The sequence below is a fragment of the Chiloscyllium plagiosum genome, unplaced genomic scaffold (genome assembly GCF_037043375.1).
Source record: "Chiloscyllium plagiosum isolate Xiang-an unplaced genomic scaffold, Cpla_swu_hap1 HiC_scaffold_24, whole genome shotgun sequence".
In the NCBI taxonomy this organism is placed as follows: domain Eukaryota; kingdom Metazoa; phylum Chordata; class Chondrichthyes; order Orectolobiformes; family Hemiscylliidae; genus Chiloscyllium; species Chiloscyllium plagiosum.
In genome coordinates this window covers 19,214,240-19,233,824 of record NW_028270162.1, presented here as the reverse complement: position 1 = coordinate 19,233,824, position 19,585 = coordinate 19,214,240, and the positions used below count along the sequence as shown (strand labels likewise).

General features: G+C 41.4%; 1 protein-coding gene across 1 annotated transcript in view; it reads left to right on the top strand.

Moving 5' to 3' along the window:
* The window catches only part of tmem116 (transmembrane protein 116), a 44,164-nt gene that overhangs the window by 18,482 nt on the left and 6,097 nt on the right, over positions 1 to 19,585 (top strand). The window contains exons 5-10 of the mRNA XM_043715552.2: positions 2,566 to 2,670; positions 4,814 to 4,863; positions 8,021 to 8,098; positions 9,776 to 9,914; positions 14,259 to 14,403; positions 18,061 to 18,137. Coding sequence (XP_043571487.2) covers positions 2,566 to 2,670; positions 4,814 to 4,863; positions 8,021 to 8,098; positions 9,776 to 9,914; positions 14,259 to 14,403; positions 18,061 to 18,137 — 594 coding nt within the window. The remainder of the gene's footprint in view (positions 1 to 2,565; positions 2,671 to 4,813; positions 4,864 to 8,020; positions 8,099 to 9,775; positions 9,915 to 14,258; positions 14,404 to 18,060; positions 18,138 to 19,585) is intronic.

Sequence of the window (19,585 nt, the reverse complement as noted above, 5' to 3'; positions counted from 1 at the left end):
TGGTTAGGCCATTGTTGGAATATTGAGTGCAATTCTGTTCTCCTTCCTATCGGAAAGATGTTGTGAAACTTGAAAGAGTTCAGAAAAGATTTACAAGGATGTTGGGCCGAAGGGCCTGTTTCCACACTGTAAGTAATCTAATCTAAAAAAACTTTTGAAAGCTGATTGGAGGCAGATGTTCGCAGGTAAAGGGACGGCTGGAAAATGGGAAGCCTTCAGAAATGAGATAACAAGAATCCAGAGAAAGTATATTCCTGTCAGGGTGAAAGGGAAGGCTGATAGGTATAGGGAATGCTGGATGACTAAAGAAATTGAGAGTTTGGTTAAGAAAAAGAAGGAAGCATATGTCAGGTGTAGACAGGATAGATCGAGTGAATCCTTAGAAGAGTATAAAGAAAGTAGTGTATACTTAAGAGGGAAATCAGGAGGGCAAAACGGGGACATGAGATAGCGTTAGCAAATAGAATTAAGGAGAATCTAAAGGGTTTTTACAAATATATTAAGGACAAAAGGGTAACTAGGGAGAGAATAGGGCCCCTCAAAGTTCAGCAAGGCAGCCTTTGTGTGGAGCCACAAAAAATGGGGGAGATACTAAATGAATACTTTGCATCAGTATTTACTGTGGAAAAGGATATGGAAGATATAGACTGTACGGAAATAGATGGTGACATCTTGCAAAATGTCCAAATTACAGAGGAGGAAGTGCTGGATATCTTGAAACGGTTAAAGGTGGATAAATCCCCAGGACCTGATCAGGTGTACCCGAGAACTCTGTGGGAAGCTAGAGAAGTGATTGCTGGGCCTCTTGCTGAGATATTTGCATCATTGATAGTCACAGGTGAGGTGCCGGAAGACTGGAGGTTGGCAAACGTGGTGCCACTGTTTAAGAAGGGCAGTAAGGACAAGCCAGGGAACTATAGATCAGTGAGCCTGACCTCGGTGGTGGGCAGGTGGTGGGACAGGATGTACATGTATTTGGAAAGGCAAGGACTGATTAGTGATAGTCAACATGCTTTGTGGGTGGGAAATCATCTCTCACAAACTTGATAGAGTTTTTTGAAGAAGTAACAAAGAAGATTGATGAGGGCAGAGCAGTAGATGTGATTTAAATGGACTTCAGTAAGGCATTCGACAAGATTCCCCATGGGAGACTGGTTAGCAAGCTTAGATCTCATGGAATAAAGGGAGAACTAGCCATTTGGATACAGAACTGGCTCAAAGGTAGAAGACAGAGGGTGGTGGTGGAGGGTTGTTTTTCAGACCGGAGGCCTGTGACCAGCGGAGTGCTGGGTCCTCTACTTTTTGTCATTTACATAAATGATTTGGATGCAAGCATAAGAGGCACAGTTAGTAAGTCTGCAGATGACACCAAAATTGTAGGTGTAGTGGACAGCGAAGAGGGTTACCTCAGATTACAACAGGATCTTGACCAGATGGGTCAATGGGCTGAGAAGAGTGACAGATGGATTTTAATTCAGATAGATGCAAGGTGTTGCATTTTGGGAAAGCAAACCTTAGCAGGACTTATACACTTAATGGTAAGGTCCTTGGTAGTATTGCTGAACAAAGAGACCTTGGAGTGCAGGTTCATAGCTCCTTGAAAGTGGAGTCGCAGGTAGATAGGATAGTGAAGAAGGCGTTTGGTATGCTTTCCTTTATTGGTCAGAGTATTGAGTATAGGAGTTGGGAAGTCATGTTGCGTCTGTACAAGACATTGGTTAGGCCATTGTTGGAATATTGAGTGCAATTCTGTTCTCCTTCCTATCGGAAAGATGTTGTGAAACTTGAAAGAGTTCAGAAAAGATTTACAAGGATGTTGCTAGGGTTGGAGGATTTGAGCTATAGGGAGAGGCTGAATAGGCTGGGGCTGTTTTCCCTGGAGCATCGGAGGCTGAGGGGTGACCTTATAGAGGTTTACAAAATTATGAGGGGCATGGATAGGATAAATAGACAAAGTCTCTTTCCTGGGATCGGGGAGTCCAGAACTAGAGGGCATAGGTTTAGGGTGAGAGGGGAAAGATATAAAAGAGACCTAAGGGGAAACTTTTTCATGCAGAGGGTGGTACGTGTATTGAATGAGCTGCCAGAGGAAGTGGTGGAGGCTGGTACAATTACAACATTTAAGAGGCATTTGGATGGGTATATGAATAGGAAGGGTTTGGAGGGATATGGGCTGGGTGCCGGCAGGTGGGACTAGATTGGGTTGGGATATGTGGTCGGCATGGACAGGTTGGACCGAAGGGTCTGTTTCCATGCTGTACATCTCTATGACTTTATGATTCTATATGAGCATCCTCCCACTCCACCACTCACAACCACATCTATGAAGTCTATTTATTTCTCCCTTATTTGCTTATCTAGTTTCTAGTTGCTCCTTGGGTTAAAGAGTTTCTCTTCAATTCCCTCTTAGAATAATTAGTGACTACCTGATACTTATGGTAGTTAGTTTTTGTCTTCCCCCACAAATGGAAACATCTATATCAGAACTTGCAGTACCAAAACAGCAACTAGGTGATGAGGCAATAAATAATTTCCTGTTGTAATGCTGCATACTCTGTATTACAGGTGCTATATATCTCATCTTTTTGCTACACCTTGAACTATACCTGGTGCCTGTACAGGGATCTTAAGTCAAGAATCCATGCAGTGATGAACAACACATCTCGCCTGGTGAGTGATTCTCAAAATTACTGCCAGGGAGAATAGGAGAATCCCTACAGTGAGGAAACAGAATATTTGGCCCAACAAGTCCACACTGACACTCCGAAGAGTATCCCACTGAGACCTATTACCCTACATTTCCCCGACTAATACACCTAGCTTATACATCCATGAACACTATGGACAATTTAACATGGCCATTTCACCTCTTTGGACTGTGGGAGGAAACCAGAGCACCCAGAGGAAACCCACGCAGATACAGGGAGAACGTGCAAACTCCACATAGACAGTCACCCGAGGCTGGAATCGAACCTGGGTCCCTGGTGTTGTGAGGCAGCAGTACTAACCACTGAACCACTATGCTGCCCCCTGACTCCAATGGTACCCAAACCATGTCCTATTCTGATCCCATTTTGAGACAAGTAAACGTCACAAACCAAAAGTGCGATTTGTGGGGAGATCTTTAAGAGTTGGGGGGAATTCTGTGTAAGTGGGGGCTTGTCTGATAGTGTAGGATATGGTTGTTATAACTCAAGTCAAGCTCCCTGGTGACCATTGCTGCCTTGGAACTAATGTCTGAGTTTGCAACCTCGCTTGTAACTCCCACTTGGGAAGCCCTCCTCCATTCAAATTGTATCATTGTGTTTGAAACATTAATTCTATTTTATGAAGGTGAACTTTTACAGGTGGGATTTAAACTATTAATTCCCCTCTGCTCTCTAAAAACACTGGCTTACACCAGATGGAAACTCACCCTGGGTGATCATTATTTGTGTGTGAGCCTAGCTCTTGCTATTCAACTGTGGGAGCATCAGCTCAAGCAGACTCACATATGTGCACTACCCAACAATGATCGCAAGCATAATTCAGTTCCAGGGGCCACTTGTAACTTGCCTATTGAAAGCCAGATTGAGCCAGACCAGCTAACATCATAAACCAGGGATCAAATCTGAAAATCTCATTGTCCACAGGGTTCAGTCCACTCTGTCTTTGGCATATTCAATATCTGATCACTTGGCAAGTGAGAATTCCCTTCCAGATCATTTTATTTTTATTGCCATCTGGGGTGAAATTTTGGGCAGCTGTGTCTTTAGCTCTCCCTCTGAAACAGAAGCACAATTCCTCCCTCATCATGGGAGGAACGATAAACAGAGTTCTTATCTGTTTTAAGTCTGGTATCTGGAAAGATATGTCAGAGAAAATAATTAAAATCTAATCTTATATCCAATTCAGTACTCGTGTTCCTCTGCATAAATGTATTTTAAAAACATTTTACCAGCATCAGTTCAATGTCAGGAAAATCAGTCTAAAACTTAAGTCGTCCTAATGTTGGGATGGGATTCTGGCAGTAAATTCCTAATGAAGCATTTGCACCTGTACTGTAAGATGGCTGAGCAACCTCTTATGAAACTATACGTTTTATAATTTCACATCCATGCTATTAGTGTATCTTAGTAACATTTAATGCTGAAATGACAGGTGAGATTGGAACAGTTTGTACAGTTAAACAGCAAGGGATATTTCTCGTTACTTCCCTGCTCTCCTCTCCTAAAGCTACTGATTTCGTTTCGTGGCGAACCTGCCCCATCTCTGGCACCACTCCCAGATGAACACCCAATGAATGTATCTGGTAGGCTATTTAACTGAGAAAACAATTGTGATCCTGTTATAATCAGATGCCAACAATCATGCTCTTTTCCAGCACTGGTGATGAGGCGTGAGAACCCCTGATAAATTTCTCCTCTTTTAGTGGGATTTTAAAAAATTATTGTAGTTCCCCATCTACCAGCTGGCTGAAATGAACTAATGCAGCACAAGCTGGAATCAAATGCATTTTCCTAGTCAGAGTGGCACAATGCCGAAAAAATTGAAGTAGGCTGTTTGGCCTTTCAATTTGCTGTACTGTTCAATAACAACATATTCTACCACAACAGGCACTGTCCAATCAAGAGAAGCTAATTCTGTTTTGCTTGCAGCTGCCTGGATAATATAATGAACCATTGCTGTTCATAATTTTATGCTTTTATTTTGAAATTTTATCACATTTCTTGCATTGTAAGATTTCAAAAGTTATAGCTTTTTGAAAAACTTCACAATTGTCTTGGTTGATGTTATGGCTTGTGATCCCTTATTTTTATTCTATTTCGAGAAGCCAACTGAAAGCAGTAGCAGACTGAGCAGGATCGTATTAATCTTGTCCAGGTAACGTGTACATTCGTTGTTTTTGCCAGTCGCCCTCATCTTTGACCATGCTGACTCTCTACTGGGATCCATGGGTTTTAGTCACCTCTCTAAAGCATCTGTGCCCCATGTGTGAACTCACCGATATTTACTTATTAAGGACAGTGCAGACACTCCCCAGTCTTGTTCTCACCAGGTGCCCTTTACACTTTTCTCCAGAAGTCACTGCCTTATGTTTCTCCTGAGAGAAAGTGATTAATAAAACCTCAGACATCTTGGATGTTATAAACAGGGGCACAGAGTACACAAGCAAGGAAGTTATGATAAAACATAAATTCAAGTTCAACTGAAGTACTGTGTCACATGCTGGGCACCAGTCTTTTGGACAAATGTGAAGGCATTGGGTATAGAAAATAATTACAAGAATACTTCCAGGGTTGAGAGTCTTCACTTGTGTGTTTAGATTGGAGAAGCTTGTGTCGTTCTCTAAATGTATGGCTGAGAGGTGATCAAAATCATGAAGGGGATTGGATAGAGGAGTTAGGGAGAAACTGTTCCCATTGGTGGAAAGGTTAAAAACCAGATGACACAGATTCAGGGTGAATTGTAAAAGAATTAGACATGTCGCAAGAAAAATGATATTTTTAATGCAGTGATTCAAAAGGATCAGGCATGCACTGAGATTGTGGTGGAAGTAGATCGAGTTGTTGGTTTCCAAAGAAAATTGAATAATTATCTGAGGAGAGAACACCTGCAGGGTGCTGGAGAAAACTGAATCACAAGGCAAGCCGAGTTGGTCTCACAGACCAAAAGCCATCTGAGATATCTATGTTCCTCTAATTCTGGCCTCTTACAAGCCTGCTATTGCGTATTCCAGAATTGGTGGGTGTACCTTTAACTGCTCAGAATCTAGTCCTGGAATTCTTTTCAAAAAACTCTCTGCCTTTCTACTTCTGTGTCATTTTTTAAGTCACTCCATAAATCCAAGCTTTTGTTCACCTCTTCTGATATATTTTAAATGGATTGGTGTAAAATGTTTTAGGAAATACCTTGGGGCATTTTATGTTTAACATTTTCAAACTTGGAGCCACCAGAGGGAGCTGTAGGTTAACTGTTACAGAATTCTAGATGAAGCTCTCTCCACACCTAAACAGTGTGCTTCATAGAGTCATAGAGATGTACTGCATGGAAACACACCCTTCAGTCCAACTCATCATGCTGACCAGACATCCAAAATTAATCTTGGCCCATATCCCTCTCAACCCTTCCTACTCATGTACCCATTTGTTTGCCTTTTTTTAATGTTGTAATCGTACCAGCATCCACCATTTCCTCTGGCAGCCCTCCATGTCCCTCAAGATTTTATAAACCTCTATAAGGTCACCCCTCAGCCTCCGATGCTCCAGGGAAAACACCCCCAGGCTATTCAGCCTCTCCCTATAGCTCAAACCGTCCAATCCTGGCAACATGCTTGTAAATCTTTTCCGAACCCTTTCAAATTTCACAACATCCTATAGGAGAGAAACCAGAATTGCAAAAAATATTCTAGAAGTGGCCTAACCAATATCCTGTAAAGCCTCAACATGGCCTCTGAACTCCTATAACCAATGCATTGATCAATAAAGGAAAACATACTAAATGCCTTCTTCACTATCCTATGTACCTGCGTCTCTACTTTCAAGGCACTATGAACCTGCACTTCAAGGTCCCTTTGTTCAGCAACACTCCCCAGGACCTTACAATTTGCGTATAAGTTCTGCTAAGATTTGCTTTTCCAAAATGCAGCACCTCACATTTATCTAAATTAAACTACATCTGCCACTCTTTGGCCCATTGGCCCATCTGATCAGAATCCTGTTGTGCTCTGAGGTAACCTTCTTTGCTGTCCACTACACTTTCAATTTTGGTGTCATCTGCAAACTTAATAACTATACCTCTTATGTTCACATTCAAATCATTTATGTAAATGACAAAAAGCAGTGGACCCAGCACCTATTCTTCTGACATGCCGCTAGTCACAGGCCTTCAGTCTGAAAATCAACCCTCCACCACCACCCTCTGTCTCCTATCTTTGAGCTAGTTCTCTATCCAAATGGATAATTCTCCCTGTATTCCATGAGATCTAACCTTGCTAACCAGTCAACCATGCAGAACCTTGTCGAAGGCCTTACTGAAATCCATATAGATTATGTCCACTGTTCTGCCCTCATCAATCCTCTTCATTACTTCTTCAAAAAACTCAATCAAGTTAGTGAGACATGATTTCCCATGCACAAAACCATGTTGACTATCCCTAATCAGTCCTTGCCTTTCCAAATACATGTTAGTCCTGTCCCTCAGGATTCCCTCCAGGTTCACAGGTCAGAAGTTCCTGGTTATTCCTTACCATCTTTCTTAAAGAGTGGCATCACGTTAGCCAACCTCCAGTCTTCTGGCACCTCACCTGTGACGATCGATGATCCAAATATCTCAGCAAGGGGCCCAGCAATCATCTCCCTATCTTCCCACAGAATTCTTAATTGTAGAAATTGTAATATCATTGGAATTTCACCTGCTGTTGTTACAGCAGCAGATGCAACCCTGCTTCAGGCAGAACCTGCTGCAATGAGTAACATGAATCTAGTTTCTGAGTAAGATGGAAATTTGAATGAGACATACCAGATGTCTACTTGTTGCTTCCGAAATAGAAATTCATTTTTCCCACATACATTTGTTTCTCTTGATCTGCTGTTGAAGATTATTAAAGGCACCAAGAATAATATCAAGTCACTAACTGTAATTATCTTCCCAATACAGAGGAACCTCGATTATCCAAAGGACACAGGCGGGGAGTATTTCGTTCGGGTAATCGAATTCAGGATAATTGAATGCCAGATAACATAGTTTAGCCAACCATCAGGACCTTGCCATCTTGCCAGATAATTTGATATTTGGATAATCGAATGCTGAATAATCAAGGTTCCCTGTACCTCTTTCCCATTTACTATCAGTTTCTTACTTGAGGTTAGACAGCTGACTCAATTGGGAGCATGTGTAGTTTGTGCTGGTTTTTATGGAGGCTGTTAACTTTCAAGAGGAAGCAGATTGAAGCCGCCTGAAAGTTACTTTGGTTAGGATCCTTATAGCTAGTTGAAGAATGGCTTTCACTTATTGACATTGTTGAGATTTTCTCTTGCAGTTTGATTCCTCTCCTCCTGATGGTGCCTGTGTTTTGTGTTGGAAATGGATATACCTGTTATGCTAACCTCAGTAATTTGTAAGTAACGTAAACCTCAATGTTGTTGCCTTGTGGTGTTATTAATAACTTGCAACGTTTTGATGCCCATCCATATCATCTTTATTATCACAACTGGCAACATCTACCTCTACCATGTAGTTTTGTCTTCTTTCCCTGTGATTTAAATTGTTCCAACATTGTGGTCATGTCTATACTTGCCTGGACCCTAAAATGTTGAATTCCCTCCCTAGATCTATCTCTCTCTCTCTCCTCCTTTAAGGTGCTCCTTAAATTCTACCCCTTGACTAGAATCATAGAATCCCTACAGTGTGGAAACACGCCCTTCGGCCCATCAAGTCAACACCGACCCTCCAAAGAGTAATCCACCCAGACCCATTCCCCAAACCTATTACTCTACATTTACCCCAAGCTAATGCACCTAACTTACACATTCCTGAACACCATGGGCAATTCACCAAACCTGCACATCTTTGGATTATGGAAGGAAACCAGAGCACCCGGAGGAAACCCACACAGACACGGGGAGAATGTGCAACTCCACACAGACTAAACTTTTCTTACCTGCACATCTTTGGATTATGGAAGGAAACCAGAGCACCCGGAGGAAACCCACACAGACACGGGGAGAATGTGCAACTCCACACAGACTAAACTTTTCTTACCTGAGTGAATATTGTCTTATGTGGCTAGATGTAAATTTTTGTTTGACAATTACTTCTGTAAAATACCTTGGGACATTTAACTATGTTAAGTGTGCTACATAGATGAATGTTTATGTTGTTGCAATTGGTGCATTTTCAGCAACACAAGCAGATGATTTGACTTCTGAATAGGTAGCTAATTCCTTCCTGGGAAGGCTCTGGCTCCCGAGTAAGGAGCCAAATCCAGGTAAGGACTTGACACCCAGGCTGGTTGCTGACTTCAGGTTATATTTCTGATCACTAGAAGCTGTCATGCTATCTCCAGGCCACCATTGAACAACTACAAACTATGGGTTGATCCTCAGAGTTGAATCCCCCATGTAAGAGGAGTAACATACACAAACCACACAAGGCAGATGTTTTCCCTGGTTGGAGTGTCTAGAACCAGGGGATACAGTTTCGGGATAGACCATAGGCCTGAGATGAGGAAACATTACTTCACTCAAAGCGTAATGAAGCTGTGGAATTTCCTACTACAGAGGGCAGTGGAGGCTTCTGAACATATTTAAGAAAAAGATGTGTAAAGTTTTAGATTGTAAAAACATCAAAGAGCATGAGAAGAAAGCAGGAGTATGGCATTGAAATAAGTGATCAGCCATGATTATATTGAATGGCTGAGGGCTTGTAGGCCTTAATAGCCTATTCTTGTTCCTTGTCTCTCTGTCTCTAAACCCACCCCCAGCAATCTGCACGATATGTTTTAAAGAATGACTCACAGAAGTAACTGGATAAACTAAATTGCATGTGGATTATTGAGCATTAATGTCACAGTTTCAATCTTTCAACTTTATTCAATTAGCTGATTTGAATCCAGCTGACTCATCATTGCACCAGGTGATTGGTGTGACCTGAAGTCATCAAGTTGTTAATTCACTCATTGAAAAATTGCCTTTGCAATTATATTGCTCTCTGCTTATCTCTGTATTCTATTCTAGGTCAGGGTCAAAGGTTAGAGGGGCAGAGGTTGATGTTTCTCTTCTCTGTTCCATCACAGGTGCCTCCTCCTTCACACTGGAGTGCTGAAACCAAACAGTAGTTATGTTAATGCCCATGAGAATGCATGTTATAGTGTGTACCTGTACAGAACCATCATCCTCCTCATTACCTTCTGTTTTACATTACTTGGACTTGTGGTAAGGTTACAGATTTACTTTATGTTGAGATGCCCCTCCTCCATTTTAGATTTTCCTCCCCTGTTAATTAGCTGATGTAACTGGCGGTAGATACCTCTTCCTCACGAGCCACCCAAAGTGACTTGATAGCTTCATGCTGTGATTCTCCCTTTATTCTGCATACATGGGCATGACTACTCAGCCCAACAAAAAAAGGGTCAAAGTTCATTTTCAGATCAGCAAGTAGACTAAATACTATTTATGTGTCCACTTCCCAGGTCATAATTTTTCTTTTCCTTTGACCACCTGTCCCATCCAGTCTTAAACAGTGACATAGTTCCTCTCTCAAACATGAAGAAAGTCCATAACCTCACATCTTGATCAATATCCACCCTATGTTACAGAACCCAACGTGGCACAGAAGTTTTGTTTGTGCTCAGCATCACTTCTCAGTAATTATACTCAATCTTCTTCTGATAAGACTTTGACTTTCATGGGTTTTTTTTTTCAAACTCATTAACCTGTGGTATTGCCTTCAAGGTTCTGTGAACCTTTCCACCAAATTAAAAAAACAAAGAATGCTGGAAATCAGAAACAAAATAGAAAAGAAGTTTAACAACTTCAAGTTGTTCTGAAGTAGGGTCATTGGACCCAAAACATTGGATCTGCTTTCTCTCCGCAGATATTGCCAAACCTACTATGTTTTTCCAGCAATTTCTGATTTTATTTCATCCACTAAATTTATTTGGTTTTTCATAACACTAAAATTACAGTCTTGCAATATGAGAATGACAACAAAATTCCATTAATTTTTATTGTTGCACACTTAACATCACTGAAACCCATTGCCACATCATAGTTCACTCCTCCTCTTTGTCAGCATACATTTGCTTTTATTAGTCTTTTAGTGAATTCAACATCCTTCCTATTTCGGTATAACCTGCAATTTCAACATTATTCCCTGTCGGCCTACATTTGAATTGTTAATTTATGCAGTGGCCTCCGAACTGAGTTTTTGTGGGACAGCAGTATTCTCTTCCAACCTCCTCCTGTGTAAACAGTTTTTAATTAAATTTTCTCTTCCTTACCTTGACTCCACTCTCTATTTTCTGTATTAATTGCCATGTGGTATCTTGTCAAAGGTCTATCATCTGTCTAAAATAACATTATTCCCAGTAACCTCCTCAAAGAATTCTACAAGGCTGGCCATCAACCTATTGATATCCACGCTAACTGCCCCTAAGTAATTTATCTAGATATATAGTAACTTCAGAATGAACTAAAGGCTTAATTCTTTTTTCATAACACCGACATTAAACAGACTTACCTGTAAATACCTTGATTGCCTCTGTCTGCTTTCGGTACAATGACCACTGTCCAATCCTCCAGCACATCCACATAAAATAGGACTGTGAAATATAAAGCATGCAAAGTATTTTATTATTGCACTAGAATAACTGTTTAGATGAAGCTGATTATTTTTGGAGTGGAATTTGAACCCAAGATCTCCTGACTCAGCTGCTGATTCAACACTAACATCACACAACCTCACCACTTCATGCTGGAAAATAGACCAGCTTTAACCAGCCTTCCTCCACTTCATTTCCTTGAAAGGGATTTTTTTAATTGACTAAATTTAAACATTTTGCAACCTGTGGTGGTTAAAAGTAGGTGGGGTAAAGAATGAGTGTGGATGCAAATGTAGTTTGGATGTATAATTTTAAAAGAATGCTTAGCTCCTTTTTTCTAAATACAGAAAATAATAGGGTTAAATTTATAATGTTGAGATGTCGTAAGTTGTACTGGTTAGTGATTGTACTGCTATGTTTACTTTGATTTGTTTTTAGCTAATTTTCACATTCAGTTCCACTTTTGCATTTCACCCAGTTGACCATATGTGATGCTTGATGCTGAATGATTGTGGGATACTTGACGACTAAGGTATCACAAATCAGCTTGACCCATGCTTCTAGAGAAAACACTGGGCAAAGGATCAATCTGTTGGATTCTTTACCTCCTTTTGATGAAGGCTACTGAGGCTAATTGCAGCATTACCAGTGCTGCTATGGTTGACAAAAGCAAAGGCAACATTGACTGGGACTAAATTCATCCTGATTATCCTATTCCACCATGCTTTCAGTTGCCTCATCTGGAAGTTCTAGAATTTTTCCTTTAACTGCTACATTTGGAGAAGCCGGTGTTGGACTGGGGTGGACAAAATTAAAAATCGCACAACGCGAGCTGATAGTCCAACAGGTTTATTTGGAAGCACAAGCTTTCAAAGCGCTGCTTCTTCATCAGGTGGTCCTGCTTCATAACCACCTGATGAAGGAGCAGCACTCTGAAAACTAGTGCTTCCACATAACCCTGTTGGACTATAACCTGGCATTGTGCGATTTTTAATTTTCTCCACTTTTTAAGTTGCTCCTTTAAAACATAATTCTTTGACTGAACTTTTGGTGACATGTTCTGCTATTCCTTTAGTCAAATAACTTTTTCTTGTTTGCATATTTGGTACTGATGAAAGGAAGATTTGCCATTGGGCTCATTATAAATTTCTTGACTTAAAGGTAAATATTACTATCAGTATAAACAATGAATATAAATAATACTAACACAATATTTATCTAAGCCCAGACCACAAAACTAATTGGACTTCTTCCAGTCAATGGCATTGATATTGTTAAATTGCCCTGAGAGCTTTGCCTGACTGGCATTCTTGACTTTTCAGTCTTTGGCTTTCATGCAGACCTTGCTTGAGTACCCACAATGTCTGGTTTGTTATTCATAGTATATACCTAAAGTAGAGATGTTTCTCATTATTTCTGTCAGGAATTGTGCATGCACTGGATCCAGAGGTTGATCATTCTCAACTTGCAGAACAACAGGTCCTTAAAAATAAGAGGCTGTTTTTACATGCTGTATTAATTAGATTAAACAGGCTTTGAGATCGTTGAAGGCAGAGTGATGGATGTGATCTATATGGACTTCAGTAAGGTACTCAACAAGGTTCTGCATGATAGACTGGTTAGCAAGGTTAGATCAAGTGGAATACAGAGAGAACTAGCCATTTGGATACAGAACTGGCTCAAAGGTAGGAGACAGAAGGTGGTGGTGGAGGGTTGTTTTTCAGACTGGAGGCCTGTGACCAGTGGTGTGCCACAAGAATCGGTGCTGGGTGCACTACCTTTTGTCACTTATATAAATGATTTGCACGTAAACATAATAGGGATGGATTTTAAGTTTTCAGATGACACCAAGAAGGTTACCTCAAAGTATAATGGGACCTTGATCAGTTGGGCCAGTGGGCTGAGGGGTGGCAGATGAAGTTTAATTCAGATAAATGTAAGGTGTTGCATTCTGGTAAGGCAAATCAGGATAGGACTTTTATACTTAATGGTAAGGTCGTGGGGAGTGTTGCTGAACAAAGACCTTGGAATGCAGGTTCATAGTTCCTTAAGAGTAGAGTCATAGGTAGATAGGATAGTGAAGAAGAAGTTTGGTATGCATGCCTTTATTGGTCAGTACATTGAGTATAGGAGTTGAGAGGTCATCTTGCGGTTGTACAGGACATTGGTTAAGCCACTATTGGAGTACTGCATTCAATTCTGGTCTCCCTGCTGTAGGAAGGATGTTATGAAACCTGAGAGGGTTCAAAAAGGATTTACAAGAATATCGCAAAGATTGGAGGGTTTGAGCTAGAGGGAGAGGCTGAGTAGGGTATGGCTATTTTCCCTGGAGCGTTGGAGGCTGAGAGTCCTGAAGAAGGGTTATACCTGAAATGTTGACCTCTCCATTTCCTGATGCTGCCTGGCTTGCTGTGCACTTCCAGCCTCCTGCTTGTTCACCACAGATTCCAGCATCTGCAGTTTTTTTGTCTCTAACTAAGGGTGACCTTGATTGGCATAGATAGGGTGAATAGCCAAGGTATGTTTCCCAGGGTAAGGGAATCCAGAACTAGAGGGCAACGGTTTAAGGTGAGAGTGGAAAGATTTAAAAGGGACTTAAGAGGCAACCCTTTCATGGAGGTGGTGGTGCATGTGTGGAATGAGCTGCCAAAGGAAATGGTAGAAGTTGGTACAATTACAGCATTTAAAAGGCACCTGGATGGGTACATGAACAGGAAGGGTTTAAAGGGATATGGGCCAAATGCTGGCAAATGGGATTAGCTTAATTTAGGATATCTGGTCAATATGGACCGAAGGGTCTGTTTCTCTACTGTACAATTCTATAACTTTATAATAATAGGCCATTGTTTGACTAAAATGTTATAACACTTTTAAACGTTTGTCAGAATCATGGTGACTAATCATCTAAAGACTAATTAACTTGGCAGTTCTTAATTTTTTCCATTCATCTCTGCAGATTCTTCTAATTAAAACCCGGATCCTCTATAAGAAACTAGTAACTTTGACTGGATTTCTCGGAGACCAGCAATGGGCAAAGATCAGCATGATTGAGAGGAGAATCTTCCTCTATCCCACAGCTTTTCTGTTCTGTTGGGGACCAGGTTAGTAGAGTCTAACCACACTCTAACCAGGTGCTCTGTGTGACTCTGTGGATGTGATAATGAACCAAAGTAGAGGGTGGTGGGCACATTGCTCAATTCATTGAATCCCCGCTGTTGGAAGCAGGCAATCTGGGTCCACACGGACCCTCTGAAGAGCATCTCTCCCAAATACACCCTCCTACCCTATCCCTGTAATTTCCCATGACTGACCCATAAGCATGCACACTATGGGTAATTTAGCTCGGCTAATCCGCCTATCCAGCACATCTTTGGACCATGGGAGGAAACCGGAGCACCTGGAGGAAACCCACGCGGAAACAGGGAGAGTGTGCAAACTCCACATGGATAGTTGCCCGAGGCTGAAAAATACCTGGGTGCCTGGTGCTGTCACAGTTATTCAACTATTTAAATTGCACCAAATGATACCACATGAATCGTGTGTTTTAGCCTGCCTAAGACTCTGGAAAAGTTCCAGAGGATTAGTAAACCGTCGCTAATCCCTACAGATAACTAGGACAGGATATATTATAAAGGATGTAATAGTAGAGCATTTAGAAACCTATTAGAGTCAAATAGAATCAGCATGGGCTCATGAAGGGGAAGTCAATACTGACAAATTTATTGTACTTCTTTAAGGAGGGAACAGGCAGGATACATAAAGGAAAAGCTGTGGATTTAATATATTTGGATTTCCAAAAGGCATTTGATAAAGTACTGAACATAAGCTAATTCAAAAGCACCTACGGTTTTGGAGGTATTAGCACAGATAGAGGATTAGCCAACTAACAGAAGATAGGTGGGAATAAGGAGACATTTTTATGATGGCAACCCATAACTAGTGGAGCATCAGAGAGATCAGTGCTGGAGCCACTAATATTTGCAAAGTATATTAATGACTTGGATGACAGAAGAAAATATGTTGCCAAGTTTGGGTTGACACAAAAATAGGTGGGAGGCAAGTGGTGAAGCTGGCATAAGGAAACTACAAAGGGATACAGACAAATTAAGTGACGGGGGTAACAATTTGGCAAATGGAATATAATGTGGGAAAATTTGAGGTTATGCACTTTGTCAAGAAGAATAGAGGAGCTGAATATTATTTAAATGAACAAAGACTGCAGAAAGCTACAAAAAAGGAACATTTGGGTCACCTAGTGTATAAACCAAAAAAGCTAGCATCCAGGTTCAACAAGTAATTTGGTCCCTTTCTTTAAATGAAAGATATATAGAGGAACCTCAATTATCCAAATCTTGATTATCTGAACTTTGGATTATCCGAAGAAGATCTCAAGGTCCTGATAGAAACATTACAGTTTCCAACAGTGTTTCCAACACTGATCACGTCTTTTGTTTGCAATGATTAAAAAATGAACTTGGCTTACTGAAATGCTGCTGAGAACAGTCTTGGACATTGATGGGAGCCCAGACACCGTCTCCAAATGACTGACCTCCCACCCCCTCTCTCTGCCCCCCCACTCCCACCACTTACCCTGGAGTTCTACACAGGAATGAACCCTACACTCCTCCTCCCCAGAAAATCTCTCCAACATTGCCCTGTACATATTGGACGGGGTGGTGTTGCACAGGGCAGCAGGGTCAGACGGTAGGTGGGGGCAGATGGGGTGGGGGGGGGGCTCAGGTGCAGCGTGCTGCTGTCTAGTCTTCTGAACAGGGAGTGGACTTAGCAAGTGCTTGCTGTTTCAATTCCATTGAACTGATGCGGGTGAGGGGGATGGGGCGATGCTTCAGCAAAGCTGCAGGTCCCTTACAAGTGTGTGTCTGCTCAGAAACAAACCCTGAGTCAGAGAGAGGGAGCAAGGCAGGCAGAGCGAGGAAAAAGGAAACTTCAAAAAACTCCAAGCCTCAGAGAAGAGGCATTGAATCAATTAACCGAATAATCAATTATCCGAACGAAATAGTACCCGCCCTTCTCATTCCAATAATCGAGGTTCCTCTGTACTGCCATATGAGGCAGTCCAATAAAGATTCACTAAATTGATATCAGGTACAGAGGAACTTTCCAATGAAGGAAGATTGAGTAGGGTGGGCCTATATTCACTGGAGTTTAAATGAATGAGAGACCTTATTGAAACATACAAGATTCTTAGGGGTCTTGACAGGATAGGTGTGGAGAGATTGCTTCTCCTTATAAGAAATCTGGAACCAAAGGGAATAATCTCAAAGGAAGGAGTCACCCATTTAGACAGAGATGAGGAAGGATTTTCTTTCTCTTAGCGTGGTGAATCTGTGGAATTCTTTACCGCAGAGGGTTGTTGAAGTTGGTTCATTAAGTATACTCAAGGATGAAATTGACAGATTGTTAATCAGTAAAGGGATTGAGGGATATGGGGAAAAGTGAAGTGCAGAATTATCAGATGATCTCATTGACTGGTAGAATGGACTGGTTGGGTCCAATGGCCCACTACTTCTGCAAATGATAGTCTTAAACTAAATGTGCTAGAGCAGAGAATTGCCAGGGGGGCAAATGTGTGTTAAATAGACTTCAATATAGCTCAGATGGCTCCATTAATAATCCTTCATGAAATATACATGAAATCAAAAACATTGTTTGCACAGTATGCTATTGAGGTTATATTCTCTTTTTCATTAAATATCTAGGTCTTTAAGGCAGTGCACCACCAAAGTTAGTAAGAGTGAATGACAGCACAGGGTAAATCAGAAAATAGTGATATGGTGACCACACACTTGTGTTTTAAGGTCCTGAAGTTTCAGATTAAGGGAAGCCCAAGAGCGCAGAGTATGGAGGAACTGTTCATGTATTGTCAGTGGGTCAAAGTCCTAGAACTCCCTTCCTAACAGCACTGTGGGTGTAGCTACATCCCGTGCACTGGAAAGGTTCACAAAGGTTGTGAGGAACGTCCTTCTCAAGGCAATTAGCGAAGGACAATAAATGTTGGTCCACAGAGTGATCCCATGAAGAATTTTTTTTTTTACAAAGATTGCTCTTAGAAGCAAAGACAGTAAGTTTAGCCAGATTATATTCGGTACACTATAACTCCTAGTCATTCTGACAGAGAGAAAACTTGAGAGAGAAAGAGTGAGGCTAGGATTAAGGTGCAGAACTTCTTTCCATGGTTACCACCATTCCAAACCAGAGGGAAGTTCCGCAGGTTTGAGAACCTGGAAAATAATTTTAAAAGGAAAAATTGATGCGGGTAATGATGGCAGTGTAGAAGAATCATATAGCCCCTACAGTGTGGAAACAGGCCCTTCAGCCCAAAAGGTCCACACTGACCCTCCGAACAGTAATCCACCCAGACCCATTCCCCTACCCTTTTATTCTATATTTACCCCTGACTAATTCACCTAACCTGTGCATCTTTGGATTGTGGGAGGAAGCCCACACAGACATGGGGAGAATGTGCATACTCCACACAGACAGTTGTCTGAGGCTGGAATTGAACCCAGGTACCTGGCACTGTGAGGCAGCAGTGCTAACCACTCAGCCATCATGCCACCCCCTAGAAGGATGAATATAAAATATTACAATTATAGAATCATGAGATAAGGATTGACAGGTTCGAAAATATCATCAATAAATGAGGAAAGCAAGGTGGTGCCAGATATTCTACAGGTGATAATTATTTATCTTTTTTTGTTTTTAAATGATTTTATTTATGGTTTTTTTCGCTTTAGCAACCATTCTGGCCATGGTTAAGCTGTTGAACTCGATGGACACGCCTCCTCTTTATGCTGTACTCTACATCTTACAGGTAAACTTTTCAAAACAATATTTAGTGGTGGTGGTGGTGGGGTGGGGGTTGCAATACATCTTTCTCTCATAAGTTTTCTCACTGTCAGAATGACTAGCTGCGGTAGAATGACTCTAATATAATCTGGCTAGGCTAATTCCCTTCCCTCCTTTGAAGAATATTTAAAACAATTATTTTTGTTAGTGCCATTACCTGGGCCAGCATTTATTGCCCATTCCTAATTGCCTCGAGAAGGGGATGGTGAGTCATCTTCTTTAATCTTTGTAGTCCATGGGATGTAGTTGCACCCACGGTGCTGTTAGGAAAGGAGATCTAGGAGTTGGACCCAGTTTCAATAAAGGAACAGTGATATAGTTCCAGGTCAGAACATTGTGTGGCTTGTAGAGAAATTTGCAGGTGGTGGTGCTTCCGTACATCTGTTGCTCTTGTTCTTTGAGGTGATAGAGTTTGCAGTTTTGGAAGGTGCTGTTGAAGGAGTCTTGGTTAGTTGCTGCAGTGCACCTTCTGGATCAGAGTTGGCCAACTCTGAATGGAAAAAAGTCCCATGTAAATGAGGGAGGAGGGTGTTGGCAGTGAGCAAATGTTAGTAAGATAATGTTTGCTACAACATCAAAACATCAATTTCAGGCAAAAAAACAAAATCAAAGCAATAAATTGATATTTTTTAAATTAGCACGAAAAACTATTTAAAAGTGCCAAACCCTTGAGCTAACTAATGCAGAGCGTAAATATGCCCAGATAGAGAGGGAAGGTTTAGCTGTCATATTTGGAGCCAGGAAGTCCCACCAATATCTTTATGGATGTAAATTTGTAAAAATTGAGGACCACAAACCTCTGCTAGGGCTACTAAAGAGGACAAGGCAGTGCCGTCCATGGCTTCAGGCCAAATTCAGTGATGGGCTCTAACACAAAGTACATATAGTTACAAGATGGAACACTATTTGGGAGGCCAAGTAGCATTGAGCCGCCTCTTCCTGGCAGGTACACCACCGCCGCGGGATGAGTCCATAATGGTTTTAAATTTTCTGGACACACTTCCAGTCACAGCTGACTATATCAGACTTTGAAGATTCAGGAAGATCCAATCCTGGATAAACTGAAACAGCTGGTGGTGATGGGGGAACTCAAAGGACTGTCACAACGAGAATTCAAATGTCTTTGGACTCGGAGAGACCATATCACAGAAGAGGACAGCATATCATCATGGGGAGCAAGAGTGATTGTCCCAAGCAAAGGTCGCCATTGGATATTGTTCAAACTCCACCAGGATCATCCAGAGTTTCAAAAATGAAGATGTTGCTGAGAAGGTATATCTGGGGACCAGGACTGGATGCCGACATAGCCACATCGGTAGGACAGTGCTCCAGAGTGCCAGCAAGGACAGAAATTATCACTGACAGCTTCCCCCACATTTGTGGGAATGGCCAAGTAAACCCTGGACTCAGTTA